Below are 21,006 nucleotides of genomic sequence, written 5' to 3' on the forward strand. Positions count from 1 at the left end.
CCTTCGCCTAGGTAGGATTTGTACCCCGACAATTTTGCCTTTCTGCCGCATTCCTGTAGTGCTATTAGCTCCGGTCGATCCCCGTTCCTCAGGAATTCCTGTAGGACCGCACGCTTGCGCGTGAAGCCTCTACAGTTCCATTGCCAAACGGTGTTTTTACTGGATCTGTGAGCCATGGCTGCCAACTAACTGATTTCCTAATACTTGCTGGGTGAGCTGTTCATATGCCCGGTCCCTCTTCGCAAATTCTGCCTTAAGTTCTACAGTGAGTTTATTATCCCTCTGATGCAGTCGCTCTGTGAGATTGTTATCTCGCTGATGCAACTGCTGTGTCAAATTTTGGAACATCCCCAACATGCGTTCCTCGAAGGCCTTGCGCCATTCATCGTCCTGACCAGACTTGGTCTCAAATTTTTCCTCCAGTTTCGCTATTTTAATGTCTATCACTGTCTCTATGTCCCTATCTATCATGGGCTTCTCCATTTCCTTCGCCCTCTTTTTAGCAGGAGGCGGAGACGCTATCTGCTCCTCTGATCCTTCGATATTTGGCTTTTGCGACACTTGCGGTTGTTTAACATGTGCTGTATTAGGCTTAAGGGCTAGTTTAAGCTCCTCCAATTGCCTATTCATCGCGGCTAGCTGTTCTTTAAGCATGCGATTCTCTTCCTTAATCTGAAACATTTCCTCATCGCGTTTATCCTGGGAGGCCCTGCTTGCCCAACCCACCTTTCTGTTCGGAGACGTGGATCTCGCTGGATTGTTGACGACAGCGCTGCCGGAGGTCTCCGGATTCCCGCGCCCAGCCTTCGGTTGCGTCTCCCCTTCCTGCCGCTGCGGCAGTCGCGGAAAGGAATCCGACCTCCCTCTCGACATGCTCCGCTGTCTTGACGGACTCCTGGATCTGCCTTGATTCTTTTCCCATCTGCTCCTTCCTACGTCGGTCTCCTTCGCCTTCCGCTCTTCCTCCTCCAAGCGCTGCTTGGCTTCCCATTGCCTCTTCTTTATCGTATAAGGGGTCCTGAAAGCTTCCTTGCATTTGCGGTCTGCCGTTAAATGACCTTTGCCGCACAGCTTAAACTTGGGCTTACATGCGTGATCCTCAGGTGGAGACGTCATTCCGCATCCCCGACATTGAACGTGTTCGCTGACACATACGTCCGATCTGTGTCCTAGCTCACCACACTGGTAGCACACCTCGTAGCGTTTCTTGTAGAGCACACACTTCAGAGGTACGCCATAACAGTACATCCACCTCGGCACTGTCTCGTTTTTGAAGGTGACGATTGCCGAGCTGGAGTTGCCCATCTTCCTAACTCCAAGTATCGGCGGGTTCCTCGGGTTACCGAAGGCCTCAGTCAGTTCCTCATTGTCAATGTCGGGTCGATGCCGTGCACCACACCCCGCCCGTTGTCTTCGTGCGGTGCGAGGTACGCCGTGACTTCGTAGTCCTTGTTTTCGATCTTGATAGACAATCTTGGTCACCTTCCAGACAGTGTCCATATCTGGGGTGCTGAAAATCAGGGTGCCTTGCTTGTCGTTAACAATAAGCACGTCCTTTTCTTGTCCCTTAACCCATGGGATTTGCGCTGCCATGCGCACCGCCGCACTCAGCCTGGTAGTCGGAACTTTTGCGAGCGCCAGCCCGTTCTTCGGCCGAAGGATGATCTTGTAGTCGTTCGGCGGTAATCGCGGGAGGTGCGACGCAATTGAACGCTCCGCGATCTTGTGCCCCAGCTGCTTATACGCGGCGTTCGCCGCTGCCGCCTTCTTGCCTTCCCCGAACGCGGTTCCGCGTTCCGTCTGCTCGCCGTTGTTTTGGCTTTCTCGCCGTTCGCCTCTCGCAAGGTCCTGCAGCTCCTTGACACGTTTTCCCACTTTCGTGATCCAATCCGCTGTTCTCAGTTCTTCGGGGGTAATTTCTCTACCCTCTACGGTCACCTCCATGGTCCTCGTGCCTCCACAGCGGGGTTCCGAAGCGGATGCCGGGGGCTTCGGCTGCCGCCGAGCCGCCGCGTTTGTTCAACGCTAGCTGTACCTTTAGCTAGGTGGGAGACGCGGTCGTCATAAAAGTGGCCGTAAAACATCCAAAAGTCCACTTACAGTCATAAAATTGTAATCCAGGTGATCCTTGGGTCTTCCGATAGGCGATCACATCACTTATTTCTATGAATCGGCACTGTTTCCACCAGACAAGGCAACTTTTCACGGAGCCGACTTGAACCACGTCCGCACTCCCTGGCCCCCTGGCGGCTCCCTCCTCGGCGCGACAACGAAATGTGCGCCTGAGGAAGCGCCGCACGCCTGAGCCGACGCCGACGACACCGGCTTTTCTGCGACACGAGCTCCTTAACGCTGTCGCATTAAAATAAAGGCTAGTATGCTTCGCATCCTGGGCTTAACCTTAGCTAAGCCACAGCCAGTTTTTTCCTCCTCGATCAAGTTTTCAGTGTCGCTGCCAGATGCATTCACAACAAAAACTAAGGACGAGGACCCGCGAAATCTTATATTGCAATTGTTAGCGCAGATGAACATCATGAAGGGCTGCCGAGGACGCACTGAAACTGCCAAGCCAGCTGGTTCTTTTTGCTGTATCTACACAATGCTGATAAAGGTTCGTACGAAAGTAGCGTAGAAATTTTTCATTACTATTGATTAGTTACTCATTTCATTTCTTGGGGCGCTAATAGGTAAGTGCGATCGACTATATTTTTGAATGGAGTAATTGCAATCGGTTACTGGGCTTTTCTGTAAAGTGTAAAAGCCGGATATGTACACATTTCAACGTTCTCGGTGAGCAAGGTTAGTCTCTGTCGGATTCGAACCCGGTCCTCTGTGCACACCAGTCCGTTGCCCTACCCATTCAACCACGCAGTTCCCAGCCACCCGGGTAGGCGGGAAGACGGTTACATACAAACATAGATATGTAGACAGATAGTTGACCTCCCGATAGTGCGTGAAGTACCTCATGTCTGTTTTTAAAGTATTAATAACGCTGTCATAAAGAAAAGCTTCTATATTTAAATATCTAGGCGTTTACATTTCGTCAGATGCGCCATAGCACCAGCATTTACTTTATCTTTTGTAAGTTTTTACTAGGAGTGGTGTGTGCAATGATAATTTATTGTTATTTCTCAACGCCCTCTGTAATTCCTGCAACGGGATTTTGGGGTTCGTTAATAAAAAACACGTGAAATAAATTGTACTCTACCTGTTTCAAGTGCCAATGACGCTGCGATAATAGAGATAGCACCAACACTTTGCTGAAAAAAGCAAAATAAAAGAGGCTTCAAATGCACGCATTCATGTGCTCCGGTGAATAGCATAATTTGCGCGATATTAGGGCTACTTTTATACTCGTCGTTCACAGTGCGCTACTTGGCGGCGTGCGCATCGCGGTGACATAATCACTGGCGTTGCGTTACTGAGCCCGAGGGCGCAGTCTCAAATGCCACCAACAGTGGCAGCCGCATTTTTATTAGAACTAAATACAAATACAGCCTTGTACCACTCATTGAGTTCACGTTACAGAAACCTAGTTCGTCAAAATTAATCCCGAGTTTGCCTCTACGGGATACGTCATAATCATATCGTGGTTTTGGCATACGAGTCTCACAATTTATTTAAATTCTACGGCCTGCGATATTGAGCTGCTTACATTGTAGGAAAACGCCTTCAAGTGTACTTCTTGGGCCTTTCCCGAAAAATAGCCTGTAAAGCGCTGCGCCAGGTGAACTAATAATGCCTCCAAGAAACCAGACAAAAAATGGAAAGTGTAGCGTCAACAAAGCTTCCCCAGTAGTCAGAATATTCACCGTCTAAATATCTGAAGCAAGGCGATAATCTTAGTTTCTTGTAACTATTTTAACTGCTCGTTGCCTATGTACTTTATCGTCACTATGTGTTCTAGCTCTAAAACCTTCGTGGTTGACCATTTTCCAAGAATGCGCGCAATGTGCGAAGGAAGGCAACCTTGTGACTGTGCTGTGACGCTGACTGCATTAAATTCGTCAAGCCCACAAACACTTTGCGCAAGCTGACCCCTCAGCGTTTCGATAAAGGCTGGAAACACCCGTCTATCAAATTTCCCCGCATCCTGATTTCACGTAAGTTCTAGACGCACAACGCAACTATAAACAATCCTGCTGTGAACGTGAAATTCTATCGCGCATTCCGCATTATAAGCCCCCAATCTTTACAAGAAATGGAAGCACTTTGGCTATACAATCATGCATTTGTACACTCCTGAAGACATTCACTGACCCCTGTAGACAGAATATAGAACACTATAAATTCCCGAGCATGAGCAAGTCGCAAGTATAGCACATGCAGATGGCGCGCAGTTGAAGAAACAAATACATGAAAGGCTCAATGCCATGGGAGAATGTAATCAGTCAAAGACTGCAAATAGCCTGATAGAATCAGCATAAAAAGTTACCGTTTTTACAGAAGCCAGTAAAACAAGTATCAGCAGGACTACGCCTATGGACGAATTCTTACGCTGTGCCCAAAATTTGTAGCCCTACGTATATGGCCATGCTAGGACACATTTATTCCAATGCTGAAAATGGCAGATCTTCAACGAGAATTATGCATAAGTAGCGTATATATAACACTATCTTTCGCCAGCATTGTTTTGGGGCCTCTATGAATTGCGTTTGGAAGTCCCAATTAAACCTCGGAGGCTTGACAATATGTTCGACACTCTGGTAGAAATAGAAATCAGCCTTAGTTTCCGAAGAGAAGGTACTAGCACAAAGGAAGAAAGATTATTTTACACACCCATATCTGAAGAACGCTTCATTTCGTATCCGTCCGCCATACTGTTCTCACGGAATACTCCAACACTGTCAACACATGCCGGTTAGGTGCTTTCAGCAACAAGTAAATAAATTATAGCAGTTCGCGTGATCATTCTTTTCTGGCTTCTGTCTACTGCATGAATACATTGACACCTCGTTTATGCACGGCTGCCACATAATATCCATGCGTAATAGTGGATACTATGTCACAGGCCACATGTCACAACGAACGGAGGATTTCATGAAGCCCCCGAAATGTAAAATCTTTTCTAGCTTGAAGTCTGCAACCTATGCGTCTGTGCCAGTTGGTCGAGAGCCCACCGCAGGCACACTCACTACGTTTTCTCGTTATACCCGTCGACATCTTCGGCGTATTTGCCTACGTTTACCAAGAAACTGTTCCGTCATCGGGTCTTTCTCCCCTCCTATATGCCCACGGCGGCGGCAGCAGCAGTAGCAGCCGACACTGTGCGGACTCTTGTGCCTGTGATGTCATAAAAGACCACAAAGCAAAGCGTCTGTCTTAGACTCAAATGGTCCTGTATTCGTATATCGACACTATTGTGCTCAGTGATTGTTTTCCCCTTTGAATTTTGCCCGTTATATTTTCTTTTACCTGGCCCGTTACAGACGGTGCACCGGAATCGTCGCCTAATCAATGGCGCCAGCGTTAAGCAATCACGCTTGCCCTCACTATTGGTCCCTACCAGACAATATGGTCGTTTCTTTAAAACATGAAAACCCTGTTAAAACGCTCCAATTAATGTTTAGAGTCCGCATGCCGGAAATAGTGCGAAATGTCAACGTATAGCTCGCACGATATTCCTACGCGTGGGCTCGGAGACAGCGGGGGAAAAAGGGGGGGCGGAAATATAGACTTCAGTAACCTGTGTCCAAATAGTGCAACTTGCACTTGAATCCTCAATTTTTTTGAAATTCCGCCATTGCTTTATTCAGATTTATCCACGCGCTGCAAGATTCTGTGCCGATCGTAGGAATGGGCACTCCGAAGCAACACTGTATTCATTAAGATCTTTGTTGTACTTACCGTTAAAAAGATGTAAATAGCACATGCAGTGAATGATATAGTGCTGTTGAAGCGCATACGGATGTACTGCGGAAAGAGAAATCGTAAAGGATGGCATTAATACGTGTTCGGTACGGTGACTATCAGTGTTAGTTGTTTGGCTTGAGAGAGTGCCGATGTTCAAGCACAACGAATCCAGACGCGCACATACATTGAGTGTAGGGGCATAACAAACATTAAACTGTCAACCCCAGATGTTCTTTCAGAAGCGATAGTGCATATGTACATGAAAGCAATCAATAAAAGCGGTGCAGGCCCGCTACAAATGCGTGCCAGACGAAACACGCTGCCCATATTGTAGCGCCTTTTGCGATAAGGATGCCGAAGTTATGCTCCCGAACGCGAAAGAGTCAACTGGGAAAATTTTATCTGGTGTCTCACTTCGATGCCGCTTTTTAACGAAATGCATGTAATAACAATACAATAAAAACATTGTTTTTTCAATATGACGCCAGAGTAATGTATTCGCCTCTGGATTCTGCAGTTCTGCTAGCGTTCTCTTGAGCTGTAATGCATTACGAATGATGTCTTCTGTACTGAAAAGTTATTTGCTCTGATCAGACATTATGTTCACTGGAATGTAGTTTTACACGTTGTAGCAGCTGGAACACTCGAAAGCAGACTTAGGAAGCTTGAGCAAATATTTGAAGCAAAATTTTTACATAACTTTAGAAGAGTTAACTGCTGGGCTAGTTGGTGATCTTGCATACTGAAAAAATTTTGCGCCAAAAAACACAACACACACAAGAAAGACGACAACACCACCATAACACCTGTAATTTTTCGCTTCCCGTAATTCCCGTAAAAGGGCCAGCTTAAAAAAGTGAAGCACGAACTTTGTCAATCCATAACCTTGCACAAAAAATAGGTATCGCATTTCTGTACGCTATTTCTGTTAGAATATCTGTAGCGGAAAAATTTGATATGGGAATTCAGAGCTTGCGTGAAGTTACTACATTATATACGGGGGTTCCGCAAAAGTTCTATTCCGGCATGCGTGGTATATTTCAGGACAGTGTGTAGTGTACCAATTCTGTTTAAAGACTTTTCGTATCGCTTTTCATTGCTCACTTAGAGTTCTATTGGTCAACCACTACCAACTCGCTCAGTTTTCCGTTTTCCTGAAGAGCTGTGGGCTTGATGCTTTACATTTTTATTCTATAATCTTCAACAAATTTTGTAAACACTGGCTGCCTATATAAAAAAGCCGCTTGCTGCAATGTCACTAGATATTAAACTTATTCTTTTATATGCAACAAGTCATATGAAATTCAGTGCACTGGTTTCCGAGACATACAATTTCTTCATTCTGATCTATTGAGATGGAAGCGTCCAAGCTCAAACTTTCTGTTAATTTCAGTCACAATTCGTCACTTACATAGATATATAGCTGACTAGTGGCATCTCACGAGTTTGAATGCCGTTCTTGTTACAGAAGATAGTTACAAACTTAATGGATGGATGAAATAACTTTACTGGAATGTCTTGCGAGCTACGGAGTGGAAGGCCCCATACAGCGGGCTACTCCCACGCTGGGACCAGGAGTTTTAACTCCTGGCGGCATCGTGGGCTCGCTGCATGGCCCAGAGCTGCTCCGCCAGGTCCGTGCTGCGTAACGCTTCTTGTAGCCTGGCGTAGTCGTGATTCTTGTTTGCGTTGGTCCGACCACACGGCCAGAGCGAATGATGTACGTCTAGTGTGCTATGGGAATTTTCGCAACATGAAGTGCATAGCTCAGGCATGAAGTGATGTAGTCTGTTCTGCGTAGAGTACGTGTTGGTTTGAAGCATTCTGAACGTGAGGGTTTGAGGCCTGGTGAGTTTATTGTGAGGTGTGCTGCATATTCTGCGGTCTAGATAAAAGTTCTTTGTGATCTCGTTGTATGTGGAGAGAGGGTGCCGATTCTCGCTGGGATGGTCACGACCAGAATAGGTGGCGTCGCGGAGGGTTAGGTCTCGCGTAATGCTGTGAGCCATCTCATTGAGATTGCGAGGGGCGTCCTTGATCTCACCGAGGTGTGGCGGGAACCAGCAGATGGTGTGATGCTGCCGCGGTGAGTATGCATTGACTATTTGTACTGCTTGTCTTGCAACGGCGCCTTTCTCAAAGGCTTTGACGGCCGAGCGTGAATCGCTGTAGACGTGGGTGGTAGTCGGGCCTGTGAGCGCGAGTGCGATGGCGACCTGTTCTGCTATCTCAGACTTGTGGGTCTTGACTGAGAGAACGTTTGTGACTTCACCTAGCTTACTGATCGTGGTTTCAACGAAGGCCTTCCTGGACGGGTACTGTGCCACGTCTACGAAACAGGCTAGGATCTTCTTATCACGTATTTCGCGCAGTATGAACGATCCGCGTGCCAGCCTTCTCTATTGATGGTACGCGGGGTTCATGTTCCGCGGGAGTGTGCGAATACACGGGTGTGCGTCGGAACGCTTTCGTATAGATTCTCGATTGCTGTGATGTTATGACCTAGTTTGGCTAGAATTTCTCTACCCGTTTTGTGTCAGAGAGTATTGTCAATTGAAGCTGTTCTTGAGCTCCGGCGATTTCTTCAAGTGTATTGTGTACCCCCAGTTGCAGCAGGTGCTCTGTCTCGGTGCTTTTGGGAATTCCCAGCGCTAGTCTGACCAGCTTCCTCAGTTGCACATTGAGTTGGCCTTCTCCGCTACCTTCCATCTGTGCATGGCCGCCTCGTACGTGAAATGGCATAGCGCAAAGGCGTGTGTTAGCTCGAGGATATTTTCTTCCTTAAGGCCGTGTTGTCTGTTTGCTACGCGTCGTATGAGATTCAAAGCATTATTCGAATTTGTCACGATCTTCTCCACTGTCGCGGTGTTAGAGCCGTTGCTGTCAATGAGCATGCCGAGGACTGATTCTGCTGACGCGTGGAATGGTTCCTACGTCTTTTGTTCTGGGAGTAATGGCGTGTGTGTCTGATTTCGCTCTCTGGCTTGGGACCGCTTCTCGGTGGTTTGTAGACAAGGAGCCTCGACTTCGCGGGTGAACATAGCAAGCCCGAGAGCCCGAGGTATTCCTCGATCGCGTTGATCGCTTGCTGTAGAGCGTTCTTAGTTGATCCCAGGCTACCTCTGGGCATCCAGAGCGTTACGTCATCTGCGTATATGGTGTATTTGACGTTCTCGATTTGATCCAGTCTCTTGCCTAGGCCGGCTACCGCAAGGTTAAAAAGCGTCGGAGAGATGATAGAACATTGCGAGATGCCCTTGCTGCCAAGTTTGTATTTCTGGGACTTGATTTCTCCTAGAGGGAGGGTCGCCGTTATGTCACTCAGGAACGATTTTGTATAAGCGTAGAGTCTAGTGCCGAAGTCAAGGTTAGCGATCGTGTCCAGTATGTAGTCATGTGATCAATTATCGAAGGACTTTTCGTGGTCTAGCCGTAGAATTACTCTCGCGTCTCTCGTGTCTGCGTCAATGATCTCATGCTTGAGGAGCGTCATAGCGTCTTGGGTGGATAGCCCGACTCTAAAGCTGATCATTGTTGCGGGCTAGATATCTTTTTCTTCGAAATGTTTCGAGAGCCTGTTTAGGACCGCGTGCTCGGCTACCTTGCTGACGCAAGACGTCAGCGAGATGGGTCTGAGGTTACTGATGTTGGGCGCCTTGCCAGGTTTTGTGATGAGCACGATGAGGGTCATTTTCCAGTCTTCGGGCAGTGGTCCATTCCTCCAGACTTTGTTCATTTCCTCTGTGAGGGTTTCGATGGAGGCGTCGTCTAGGTTTCTAAGTGCCTTGTTAATTACGCCATCCGGCCCCAGCGCTAACTTGCTGTTTAGGTTCTTAAGCGCCGTGCGTAACTCTTCGGTTGAGAAGTCCCAATCTAGATCTCGATTGGCGTTGCCGCGATATGCTTCGGTGATGGTGCCTCTAGCATTTTTGGCCAGCGGGTGGTACTTATCGGCGACACGGTCAATGAGGTCATTTCCCGTGGTAATCTTGGGTTCCTCGTACATGATCCTGTTGAGCGTGCGACCCTGGTCCGTTTCGGTTCTGGTTCTGTCTAAAATGTGATTGAGCAGGTGCCACGTCGTCCAGTTGTTAATACGGCCGTGCGCGGCGTCGCACACTTCGTTCCATTGCTGGTTAGATAGTTGCGTGCAATATTGTGGAATCAGCCGGTTGAAGGAAGACATTCATTTCTTAAGCCGTCGATTGTGTCTGTTCTTACCAGCCCCTGGGGAGCGATTGTTTGGCTTCGAGCATGTGAGCCAGTCGGCTGTATACGCTTTGAACGGGGGGATCTGTCTCTATTTCCTTCGTGGCAGCCTTAATGTCGGCCTTTAGTTTCGACGTCCATTGTTCCATTGATTCTTTGCCTGTTCGGCCTTCGTATCTTAACTCGCGGAACTTGTCCCAGTCGACAAACGTCATTTTTCTGTGTTCGCTGGATGGGGTGTCAATCGTTGTCTCTACAGTGTGATGATCCCTACCCAGATCCTCGAAGAGGGTGTTCCACTGATAGTTTAGAACGTTGCGGATGAAAGTGAGATCCGGCGTTGTGTCGCGGTTGACCGAGTTACCCGCTCTTGTGGGGTATGCGGCGTTCGTAATGAGCGTTAGGTCAAGTTCATCGGCGTCGTTTAGTAAGTCCTTCCCTTTGGCCCTGCTGGCGATGTATCCCCAGGCCTTGTTAGGGGGGTTTGTGTCCCCGGCCACGATCATGGGGTTGTCGCCGGCACGGTTACAGTCGAGCTGGAGAATTTGCCTAAATTTTTGTGCTCTGTGCTTGGGGCTGCTGTAAACGTTTATGATGAATATATTCTTGGTGTTCTTGGCTCTAGGGAAGACTTCCGCGAGAATGAATTCGCAGTTGCTGTGGCTGTGAATAATGTTGCGTGTCGTGTGAGCTAGCTTGTTGCTGACCAACGTGGCGATACCTCTGTATTTGTGTTGCGGTGGCGTAGCGGTCACTTCATAGCCGGATAGCGAGGGCGTAGCGGTATTTCTCTCTTGTAGGAGAATGACTTGAAGTTCGTCTTTTTTGGCTCAAATGTATTGCTGCAGGGGGGCCCTTTTGCGGACGTAGCCCCTACAAATCCATTGGCAAAGGTGAAATGGTTCAGTTTGCGCAGCCATCTTTGTTGGCGTTGGGTGGCCTTTGTGAGGCCACGGTGTTTCTTTGTCTATCGAGTGACAACGCCTGAGGTATCTATCACAAACTTAATAGTACTCCTTTAATGGAATACAAGCAGTTGATTCCAAGGGGAGCAATTTGATAAAGAAATCAGTATTTCTTTAACGGCCTCATCGGTCACTAGCGTGGAAATTGCAAGCACATACATTTGCGAACAAGATAACAACTAGCGATGAAGGTAGAAGGGCTTTGCAAGACACGTCACGGAAACAAACGGCATGAGAAGATTCAATAAGAGTTTGTTCTATCAACGATGCTGGAGAATTTACGCTTGAAAAACTTTTGATCCTTTATACGCACTGTCTCAGGCTTCAAGTGTACCAGAAAGTTCGAATACTTAACACATTATACTTGCAGCGGTGCGACTATCACCTCCAGAAGCAGTCAAAAGGAAGACCGCTCACGTGCAGGTAGCGCGAGAAAAAAATTGGAGGACGCTTAAGCTTCGCCTTCAAGAGTGGGACGCGACAGCGTTCCCGTCGACCCGCCAAGGAGTATAAGACAATGCGCTACGGCACAGCGATCACTTACGATGCGCCCCGCATCGGACTTAGCGCCCACCTATCACGCGGTGAGCGTCGAGCAACGCAGCGTTCGGCGCGGCAACGAAACGTGCGCCTGAGCGAACGGAACGGACCAAAGAACTCGGTGTCTCGGAGGGGAAACGATCTACGCCAGCCAAACGTCGTTATCGGCACGGGCAGAGAGATAGATAGTAATCTAAACCGGGAGCACGGCGAAGCGTCGTCAGGGGAGAGGGAGTCCCGCGACGCGCCTGGCAGCGGTCCCAATGCGCGCGCGGCGCGCCTCCTGTCGGGGCAGCGCCGTACATTGAGAGGAGGGGGTCTTCTGTGTTTGCCGCAAGATGGCTCTGCGTGTGCGGAAAGCGCAGAAGAAATGCAGCGGAAACGCACTTCGCAACTCGTGTAATTGTGACTTCTGTACGTTACATGTTCATTATTACCGATATACACCGCAGTATAACTTTCCACGGCTCGTTTCGAAGGCAACACCGCATTCACTAGAGGCGCGTTTGCACCGCTTGGAAGCATCGAACTCGTGGCTGAGTGGTAGCGCCTCCGTCTCACACTCCGGAGACCCTGGTTCGATTCCCACCGGGCCAATCTTGGAAATTGCTTTTTATTTATGAAGCGCCTGCCATGATTTATCGCTCACGGTCAACGCCGCAAACGCCGACACCCGACACCGACGCCGACGACACCGGCTTTTCTGCGACACGAGCTCCTTAACGCTATCGCGTTAATAACGCGCTAGCTCGCTCGACCTGAGTGGCCGCGGTATCGGCCGCTCTCAAGATAACGCCGCACCATGGTGACCAGTCCTAAATAAACCGTGGTCACGGCGGCCACTATTTCGGTCCACATAGTAAACCATAAGAAGGAAGACGCTAAAGATTTAAATAATGGTAGGCTCATTATCTTCTTTTCATTATTACATAAAATATTCATCACGATGATTTTCAATGAAATCAGCCCAACGTATAATTTGACTTCAATCAGCCAAAAGAACAAGCAGGTTTCAGGGACGTAATTTCTACAATGGACACGTCCACGTCATCAATCAGGAGACTGAGAAATCCGGGGAATGCAACCAACCTCTTTGTATGGCTTCCATAGATTACGAAAGGTCATTTCATTCAGTAGAGATACCAGCAGCCATAGAGGCATTGCATAATCAAGAAGTACAGGTGGCATACGGGAATATTTTGGGAAATATCTACGAAGATTCCCCTGGTACGTTGCTTCTCCACAAGAAAATTTGAAGATTACTTATCAAGAAAGTGGTCAGGCAAGAAGAGACTATCTCCCCAGTGCTATTCACTGCACGCTTAGAAGCTATTGGAATGGGAAGGCATAGGAGCGGAGATTAACGGCCAATATCTTAGAAACCTTCAACCACATGGCATTTTCCTGTTCGGCAACACTGGGGATGAATAGCATCAAATTATCAAGGGCCTTATCTGAGAAAGTGTAAGAGCAGAAGCCACTGTAGCGCCAAAAACCACGGACAAAGAAGAGTACAGGACACCATGGGTGCCCGTCATGTCCGGTCCTGGTTCTTGTCCGTGTTTCTTTGCGCTACAATGACATCAGTGCGTATCAGCGAACACGCCCAAGAAGTTACACTGTGTAAGAGCGGTTTCGAAGATGTATAGTCAGAAGACAAAGGTAATATTGAACAACCTGGTAACACAACAAAAATTCATGATTTCCAGTCACCCTCTAGAATCTGTGCAGGAGTACGTTTATGTAGGTCACTTACTCAAAGGGGACTCTGATCATCATAGGAAAACTTAGAGGAATAAATATGGATTGCAGTGCATACGGCAGCCATTACCAAATCCTGACTCGGCGTTTAGCACTGTCGTGGAAACGAATAGTGTACAATCACTGATTTCTACCAGTGATACGGGGTAGAAACTTGGGGTAGACCGCGCAAAGAGTAATGGAGCGAAAAATTCTTGCCTCAATTTTAAAAGACAGGAATGAAGTGGCGTGTATAAGAGAGCAAGCGGACATAGCCGATATTCTATGTAGAGATCAAGAGCAAAGGATGGCGCTGGGCACGCCATGTAAGGCGTAGCGCACATACCCAGGGGGCCATTGGAGGTGCAGATTAGGTGCCAAGTGAAGAGAAGCTCAGACGAGGATGGCAGAAAATTAGATGGAGAGATGAAATTAAGAAATCTTCAGTCACAAGTTGGAATCAGCTAGCGCTCGACAGGGATAGTTATATATCGCTGGGAGTTTCCTTCGTCCTGCAGTCGAAATCAAAAGGGGCTAATGATGACATCACTCAAACACGTACAACGCTTGTGATACGACCGCATGCAAAATGTACTCAACTCTACGTTTCCGCAACAATACACGACACCGCCACGGCAGTAATGAGGAAACATTGCAAATATTAAGACTCTATACATGACCATCCCAAGAGTGTAATACGTACCCTTACATGCACGAGTACTCAGTGCACCACTGTCCAACTTCTAAATGCCAACTAGGGTTCTTTAGATATATATTTTTTTCATATTAGGAACACTGTATATTTAGAAACATGGCAGGGGCTTTATGCTTCTGCATGGCTAGGGTGCTAGGATCTGCTCTTCTGTCGAGGACCCGTCTTGCTATTCCATAAAGCAGTCTGAAATGAAGTCTGCTATTCATGCACTCGCGCTCATATTGTCTGAGATGCAGTTAACTTTTTTTTTTCTAGCTAGGCAGAAAGTGTGCATATGTGAAGCAGCACGCGCGTATTATTATTATTATTATTATTATTATTATTATTATTATTATTATTATTATTATCGTATGATGGGAAGACACAGACACATAACGGATTAAGAGAGAAAACTTCTGAAGCATTCATACGCGATTTTGAAGTAAAGCCTACAACCTACAAAAAGAAGGATGCCGCTGAGCAAGTTGGTTTTGCAACGTCATGAAACCACTGAATACGATTTCCAACACTGTTCTTGCCGAATGCGCCGGTGCGTAGGTGATATATGTGACAGCATACCGGTCGTTTCGCCATCTATCAATTTCACACTCTTCGCAAAGAATGATCCATGCCAGAACAAGTGACGCAGCTTACCTGAAAGATTGAAGTAACGCCAAGGTCGTAGATTACGGGCACAAATACGCGCGTAGCCAAAGGGAAAAGTAAGAGAGGCGTCGCCGCAGCCCACAGCACGTGCCAGCCGTACGCGTAGTAGTGGACAGGCAAGGCGACAAGCCCCGTTGACGACAGGGTGGACGCCACCGTTGAAGCTGCCAGAGGAAGCATCATGAGTGTCCGGCTTCCAAGAAACACTTCCACCGCTGCGGAAGTCGAACCAGTGCGTCGACCATGTTTTTTCCGTAAGGAGAACCAAAGACCAAGGGAAAGGTTTGCGAGGACCAGAACTCCGAACAGGACATATTCCAGGACGTTCATCGCCAAACAGATATCTTTTCTCCCGCTCTCAAAGCCTGTAGGGTCCTTCCTGCAGGATACACTCGGATGTTAAATCACTCTGCAACGAGAAAAACCTTCACAACGCTCTATGCTCGCATCACAAAGATCTACTTTTCTTGGCACTTAGCACATTATTATTTTTTCCGCTCAGTCCTACGGCTGTACAGGTTTGAGAAAAAGAAACTAGTTCTTATTTAGCGAGAATGAATACGAGGTATTCATTTATGTTATTCTAGTTCAAAGTACAGTTGAAAAGAAGATATATATTCCGCAGGTATTTAGCATGGATCTTTAATAGCCTTGCGTAATAAAGATTTCATACAAATTCATAATAATATAAATAATAACAAGAAGAAGAATAATACGTTTAGCAAAATATGCAAATTCAAAAATTGAACAAAATTCTAAATATATAGGAATACGCAACAGCTTGAAGAAATAGATAGGCTAGTAGCCGTAAAAAGCAGCGCTATGTTGCAGTCAGTAAAAGGGTAGTATATATTGGTGTTCTCCCAATATATCCTGTTACACTGTCGGTACCATAGTGTGGACAACTTGTAACCTTATTTTCACAATAGCTAAATAAATTATTCCGGTATCGTTATTGTAAATTTACAAAATTGGAATGTTTGATTTCTGGACTCTACTGCTGCTATGCTTTGAAGGATGAGAATTCACAGCTAGATTGCTTTAAAACATATGAACATCCAAATATCTCACGAAATTACATTCTTGAAAGTTCACTTCACTTTGCCTCGTGAGTGTTTATCAAAGGATAATCCTCTTGCTGAATCAGGTAGAGGTTACCCACTAACGTAATGAGAAGTGCTACTTCGTATAACATAAAAATTGGAAAGTCAATTTGATGTCACAGTACCTTGTTTATTAGAATGGTGGATTTGTTCAGTCAGTTTTCGAACAATACGAGCCTATGTAACCAAATGCATCACCGAGTCCTTTCGCTAAACGCCCGTTTTTGTAAGTACAAAATTCTCCTTTTTACTACGCGCACATTTGACACACAAGAGTCCCACACATTCGAAGAAGAAAATCGCTTACGTACCCAATTACACCCTCAGGCTTGTTCGTCGCGTATGTACTAGGCTTTATTTAGCACTCTATCGTAGGAGCAATGTAGTGTCATACCCTCATCACAAACGCAGTGCGTATTTGTACTGCACCGCTACGCAGGCTAGTCTTTTCTCCAGTACAGGAATTAGGATCAAAGAGAGGGGAGTAATGTGGGTAATGGCAACAGGGCGACGGGCAAAGGAAACAGCTGTTCCTCGTTTCCACGTTGTTGAAACGACCCCGCTCAGTGTTCCAGGGAACTAGCAATGCAATGCGCGCGCACTGGCTGCGCCTCTCGGGAAATTATCACTCCTGGCCGGGCAGGAGACGCGCATGAGTGGCGTCGGAAACATGACGTCCATGACGTTTTTCCACCTGCGCGATTGCTTGCGGCGCCTGCTGTCAGCCAAAGCATAACCTCCAAGATTCGTCTTTTTACTCGGCAGGAGCTGTCGCTGAGGCGTGGATTCGGACATCGCCTCATGGCGAGGTTAGAATAAATCGTCCGAAATGCGCGAGACAAGAGAAACAGGCCTATAACACCCCGTATTCGTATTTCCGCAGTTAATTATCGTTTGCGCATGCTTGACTAATTTTCCCACCGCGTGACTTTATTGAACGGTACGTCATTTCTTGAACGAGCGACACATGAGAGAGTATCTGCTGCACTGATATTCACCGCTGGTCGTTCAAGGGAAGCCTGTGGTGGGAGCCCGCGTATCGAAATACACTTTGTCAAGATCCTGAAGTAGAATAGATGGCATCGTTTGGGGAACCCCTTGTATTGCAATAATAAACTGCGTAAAAGTTTATGCAGATCACTAAAGCTTACCAAATACCAGCGGCAAAACATCCTCCCTACTTGAACACATCAGAAACACGACAATCAATTTTGCAAGAAAAATGCTTAGTGACTCGTCGTTGAGCATTCATAGTCGCGTGCGTAAAGTAACATGTACCATTCAACCCCACTGTGCGGTACAATTAAGCTGCCGCTAACTGTCATCTAGAACTCGTCATGCACCTGAAGATAACTGCAAGATGGCTTCAAAATAGTGCATTGCATCAGTACTTGCCTGCCTGTTGTTTGTATGGTGTGTCTTCAACGTAAGTATGTGCATTCACAAAACCACAGCAACTCTTGCAAAAACCTGCCTTTAGCCGCAGGAGTTCTGAGCTTCAGCATAAATGTATTGCGCAACTCGAAGAAATGCACAGTCGCTCTTCCCCTTTTGTCAACCTTTGCAAGCACAGTTTCTTTTGCTGAGGCAACCTCGTCGCGTTCATAGGTAAAAATACCATATTTCGGTTGCCCGGACGTTCTGCACCCGTCACATCCGCCGCTCGCGCACAGAACACCTGAACACTTCAACAGAAATATTCGCTGCCGCTACTCCCGGTCCACGCTCCCAGCCCTCAGCTTGATTTGCGTGTTTAAGAGGAAGCTTTAGCTGGAGCCCAACTCCGACGCGGCCTATTCAAATACATGTAAAACGCAAAAACGTTTTTCTGAGATAAACCGTGGGCAGATTTTATTGATATTTTTTGCATGTGAGAGAGGAAGTTCAATTCTAGTGACTGTTGCAACCGGAACTTTTATTTAGGTTCTTAATTTTGTTAAAAGCATTTTTAAATATACGAACATTTGAAAAAAATAGAAGTACAAAGTTTATAAATTCATAGCACTGCATCAATAGCAGATATCGCGGTTCTGTAAGCGACATCCACTAGACCATTGAAAGTGGACAAATTTGATCTGTCATTTCACAGGTTACGTGAATTTGTTACGTTGTGTACGAAGGTTCTGCAAAAGCTGTATTTCCATATTACTAGTTTTTTTAGATTCATGTGTAACATATCAATTTTGTCCGCTTTAGTTGCACTATTCTATGCAATTCACATAATTTTATTGTCATTTTTCGTTGCTGAGGTACAGAGTTGTAAACTTGATAGTTTCGTTTTTTTTAATTTTCGATTTTTGCCAATGTTTGATACAAAAATTAGAACCTTAATCAAAAATTCAAAACCAACAGTCACTAGACCTTAAGTTTTTCTTTTAAATTCAACAAATCTCGTCAAATTCGGTGCAGTGGTTGCCGAGAAAAACGAATTCTCCTTTTACATGTATGTAGAGAGGAGAACCCGAGCTAAAGCTTCCTCTTAACACATGTGCAACACCGCCTCATGCAACGCGCTGATATTTCACAGCATTTCTGCACAGCTCTGAATCTTCTTAAGCAATCTGTCTTTGCAGATCCGAACGGCTGAAATAACGGCGCCATACCATCGTGTCATAAATGCCCTTGCGCAAGAACACCAAGCCGCCCGCCTTACCAGTAGGAAGTTGCTCCAATTTCTCTTCAGTAAAGCAATTGACACCCTTTCTGAGATAAACTTCTCCGCTTCGCTGAGAACAGCTCTTCAGCACGTCTGCGCCTTCAGAAATTCACCAGGGTAAAAACGTGCCAAAGAAAGACACGCCATAGCACCTTTGTTCGCTCTATGTCTGCAAAGTTTCACAATTTCGATGGGTTATGCAGAGATTATAAGAATATAATGTCACTAACTTGCTGTTTTCAGCCGAGAATCTCGTCTCGGCTGTTGATGATGAATGCACACCTTGATGATGAATACACATGGAACACCAAGAAAGGCCGCGATCCAGAGTTATCCGCAGGGTCCTCTTGCCTCATCGAGAAAGGTGACATGTACCTTACTGAAGTGAATACCTTCGTACTAGCGCTAAGCAAGCTTGAACAGCACGTGTAGCTACCTGAGCACTTTTACGCGAGGACGCTAACATCGAATGTACTCGTATGGTACTGCATAAATTGCAGAAGTGCAGAAGAAAAACGAACTTAACAAGTCATCGTGTACGCAAGCGGCTCCCTGCCTAAAGCTGCAGGAGTTACGATGCCATCACTGCGCTACAGCAAAATATCGCCCATTTCAATATGGAAAAACAGTAAACGTCGTCAACGGTCACTGCCCTCTTTGCTATGCCGTCAGCACTCAATGCCCTAGCCGGTTACCTTACACTTTACACATACACCACTAGAGAAGATAGATGGCAACGTTGTCGGCAAATCTGCGCGAAAAGAGCTATACGTCAATTGCCTTTCGACAACTTCATGAGTGTACTGCTGTGAAGCCAATAACATACCGTTCTTTCCTTGGCCAGACCACCGCATCGACTGTTATCCAGAAACACGTCACTTGAATTTTTTTCAGCGAACCGTTCTTTTTCTTTTCTTTTGGTGTTTTCTCGGAACGGGATCAATTTTGATGCTGCGGGGTTTGACCATGAGAAGGAGGAGTGAGTATGGATAACGAATACGAAACAAGTAGGACTGTGTAGCGGAAGATGAGTCACGGGAAGAGGAAAGTGTATATTTGAGCCACGGTGAAGACCGATTGTTTGCATCAGTGATGACATAGAATCCACCGGAGCGGATTCACACCTGCACTCCGGCAGCATCAGATAGAATGCGCCATAGCGGCGTGTATTAAACCGGCGATCTCGTTCGGTGCTTTGCGCGACATTACACCGAATAAAGCGGCCCGTCGATAAACGAAGAGAGATGTGGCACCAGTAGCGGCTTGAGCAAAAATCCCAAAACCTCGATTGTAGCGAGAGGCGGCAAAGACAGTCGAAAAAAAAAAACATTCGTTAGCTCAAAGAGAGAGAGAGAGAAAATAATGCAGAGAAAGGCAGGGAGGTTAACCAGAGGTAGTTCCGGTTGGCTACCCTGCTCAGTAGGAAGGGCTAAGGGGGACAAAAAGAGAAACAGAGCGGAAGGGGGAGATAGAAAGAAAGGGAGACAAGCACGAACGCAGCGCGTACACTACAGAGCGGTAGGGGGCGGCATTCTTAGAGTCTGTCGTGAAGCCCCGTGGACCGAAAGAACCTTAAGGGCCCCTACATGGTCGCTCCGCCCGTCCGTTCCGCCCTCGTCCGGCCGCGTGCGGAAGCCCGAAAGGCGGAAGGTGTCGCAAAATTGGATGCACGCTCAATCCGCACGAGCGGAACGCACGCGCACTCCTATTGGGCGACGAGGCCTGTTGACAGCTGGCAACCGTTCGGCGGCGCAAAGGTGTTCAAGGTTGGCAACGACCTTTGACAGCAGACGACACTGGCATATTTTTGCAGATCTGATTTCAAGTTTCCGCGTTCCGGTGAAAATGCGACTCTAGGCTGCCACATTCTGTTCTGCAGCCGTATGTGTTGCATTGGCACCGTCATCATTCTTCGAAACATTGCACAGTCGTCTTATCTGCGCCACCTTTTACAGATGTATTGCAATCGCATCAAATCGCAGCACGCGACGTATTCTCGCATGATTACTTTCAGTGCGCGCTGCCTTGGCTCGTAGAACAAAACCTCTCTAATTATCCAACGTGCTACGTTCTGCGTCACGCGAAACTGATAGTGTCGCCGGAAGCGCAGTGGCGCGGTTTCTGTAGTGCTAGTGACAGCTTGCAAGAACACGGAACACACGCACATCTGTCGCGGAATGCATTTGCGTAGATCGCCAAGACGCACCTTTTTACCACTGAGCACGCGTGTGAGCCTCCGAGTACAGCTTGCTGACACGCTTGCTCGTGCTTTTTTTTTTACTCTGCCAATTTTAAGAGTGCTTAAAGCAGCTGGATTCATGGAATGCCTTTTCCTTAAATTATTTGCTCAGCGATGACTGAAGTTCTCACCGTGTGCAAAAAAAAAAGTTATGCATAAGTGGTTAACTTCATGCAGCAAGGAATTGAAGGTTAAGCAGTGAATGTACAATTCATTATGACTGGCTTAAAGCAATATTTATGTATAGCGGTGACCTATGTTTGACCTATGTGAGATATGTTTCCAAGGGGAGTACTTATTTGAAAGCATATAATTTACACTGCTGATAAGAAAACTTATTT

General features: G+C 46.8%; 1 protein-coding gene across 6 annotated transcripts in view; it reads right to left on the reverse strand.

Moving 5' to 3' along the window:
• LOC139048457 (sodium-coupled monocarboxylate transporter 1-like) overlaps positions 1-21,006 on the reverse strand; it is a 142,081-nt gene that overhangs the window by 84,772 nt on the left and 36,303 nt on the right. For 3 of the 6 annotated variants that reach the window (XM_070522845.1, XM_070522843.1, XM_070522842.1), the window contains exons 2-4: positions 14,656-15,042; positions 5,848-5,913; positions 3,209-3,260 (exon numbers count right to left, since the gene is read on the reverse strand). In XM_070522845.1, the coding sequence (XP_070378946.1) occupies positions 3,209-3,260; positions 5,848-5,913; positions 14,656-15,042 (505 nt within the window). Of the gene's footprint in view, positions 1-3,208; positions 3,261-5,847; positions 5,914-14,655; positions 15,047-21,006 lie in introns of all 6 variants that reach the window. The other 3 variants (XM_070522846.1, XM_070522844.1, XM_070522847.1) reach the window with 3 other exon arrangements.

Source organism: Dermacentor albipictus, chromosome 8, assembly GCF_038994185.2.
Source record: "Dermacentor albipictus isolate Rhodes 1998 colony chromosome 8, USDA_Dalb.pri_finalv2, whole genome shotgun sequence".
NCBI classification, from domain to species: Eukaryota; Metazoa; Arthropoda; class Arachnida; order Ixodida; family Ixodidae; genus Dermacentor; species Dermacentor albipictus.